The 415-nt window shown below is 53.3% G+C and overlaps 1 protein-coding gene across 1 annotated transcript in view; it reads right to left on the bottom strand.

Moving 5' to 3' along the window:
• The window catches only part of ETH_00042310 (uncharacterized protein), a gene marked incomplete at both ends in the record, with an annotated part of 995 nt that overhangs the window by 375 nt on the left and 205 nt on the right, over positions 1-415 (bottom strand). The window contains one exon of the mRNA XM_013376107.1: positions 195-415. Coding sequence (XP_013231561.1) covers positions 195-415 — 221 coding nt within the window. The remainder of the gene's footprint in view (positions 1-194) is intronic.

Raw genomic sequence — 415 nt, 5'->3', positions numbered from 1 at the left:
GCAAAACAGCCCCAGCAACAGCAGCAGCAGCAGTGACAGCAGCAGCAGCAACAAAAAGAACATCCGGGCTTGTATCTTATTGCATTTTTATCGGACTCAAACCAGATAAGGGGCCTTCAGAGCTAATGAAAAAACTAGAGTTTGATGCTTAGGGTTTAGGCTTTAGGGTTTAGGGTTTAGGGTTTAGGGTTTACTCCTCCCAGAATTTCGATGTGGAAATCCGGGTCACAAAAAGTGAGTTTGCGGGGGACCCCTGTTCCCCTAAAGGAGACTCCTGGTGGGCAGCTGCTTCTTCTTTTTGCTGCAATCCCCCTGCTGCTGCTGCTGCTGCTGCTGCTGGTGTTGCTGCTGCTGCTGCTGCTGCTGTGGTCGGCGAGGGCCCCCAGCCCAGGGGGCTTCACAACTCGGAGGCCCT

Source organism: Eimeria tenella, genomic scaffold (assembly GCF_000499545.2).
Source record: "Eimeria tenella Houghton genomic scaffold, Eth_scaff3142, whole genome shotgun sequence".
Lineage (NCBI taxonomy): Eukaryota > Apicomplexa > Conoidasida > Eucoccidiorida > Eimeriidae > Eimeria > Eimeria tenella.
The sequence above is the reverse complement of the archived record's forward strand: the minus strand, read 5'-3'. Positions and strand labels throughout refer to the sequence as shown.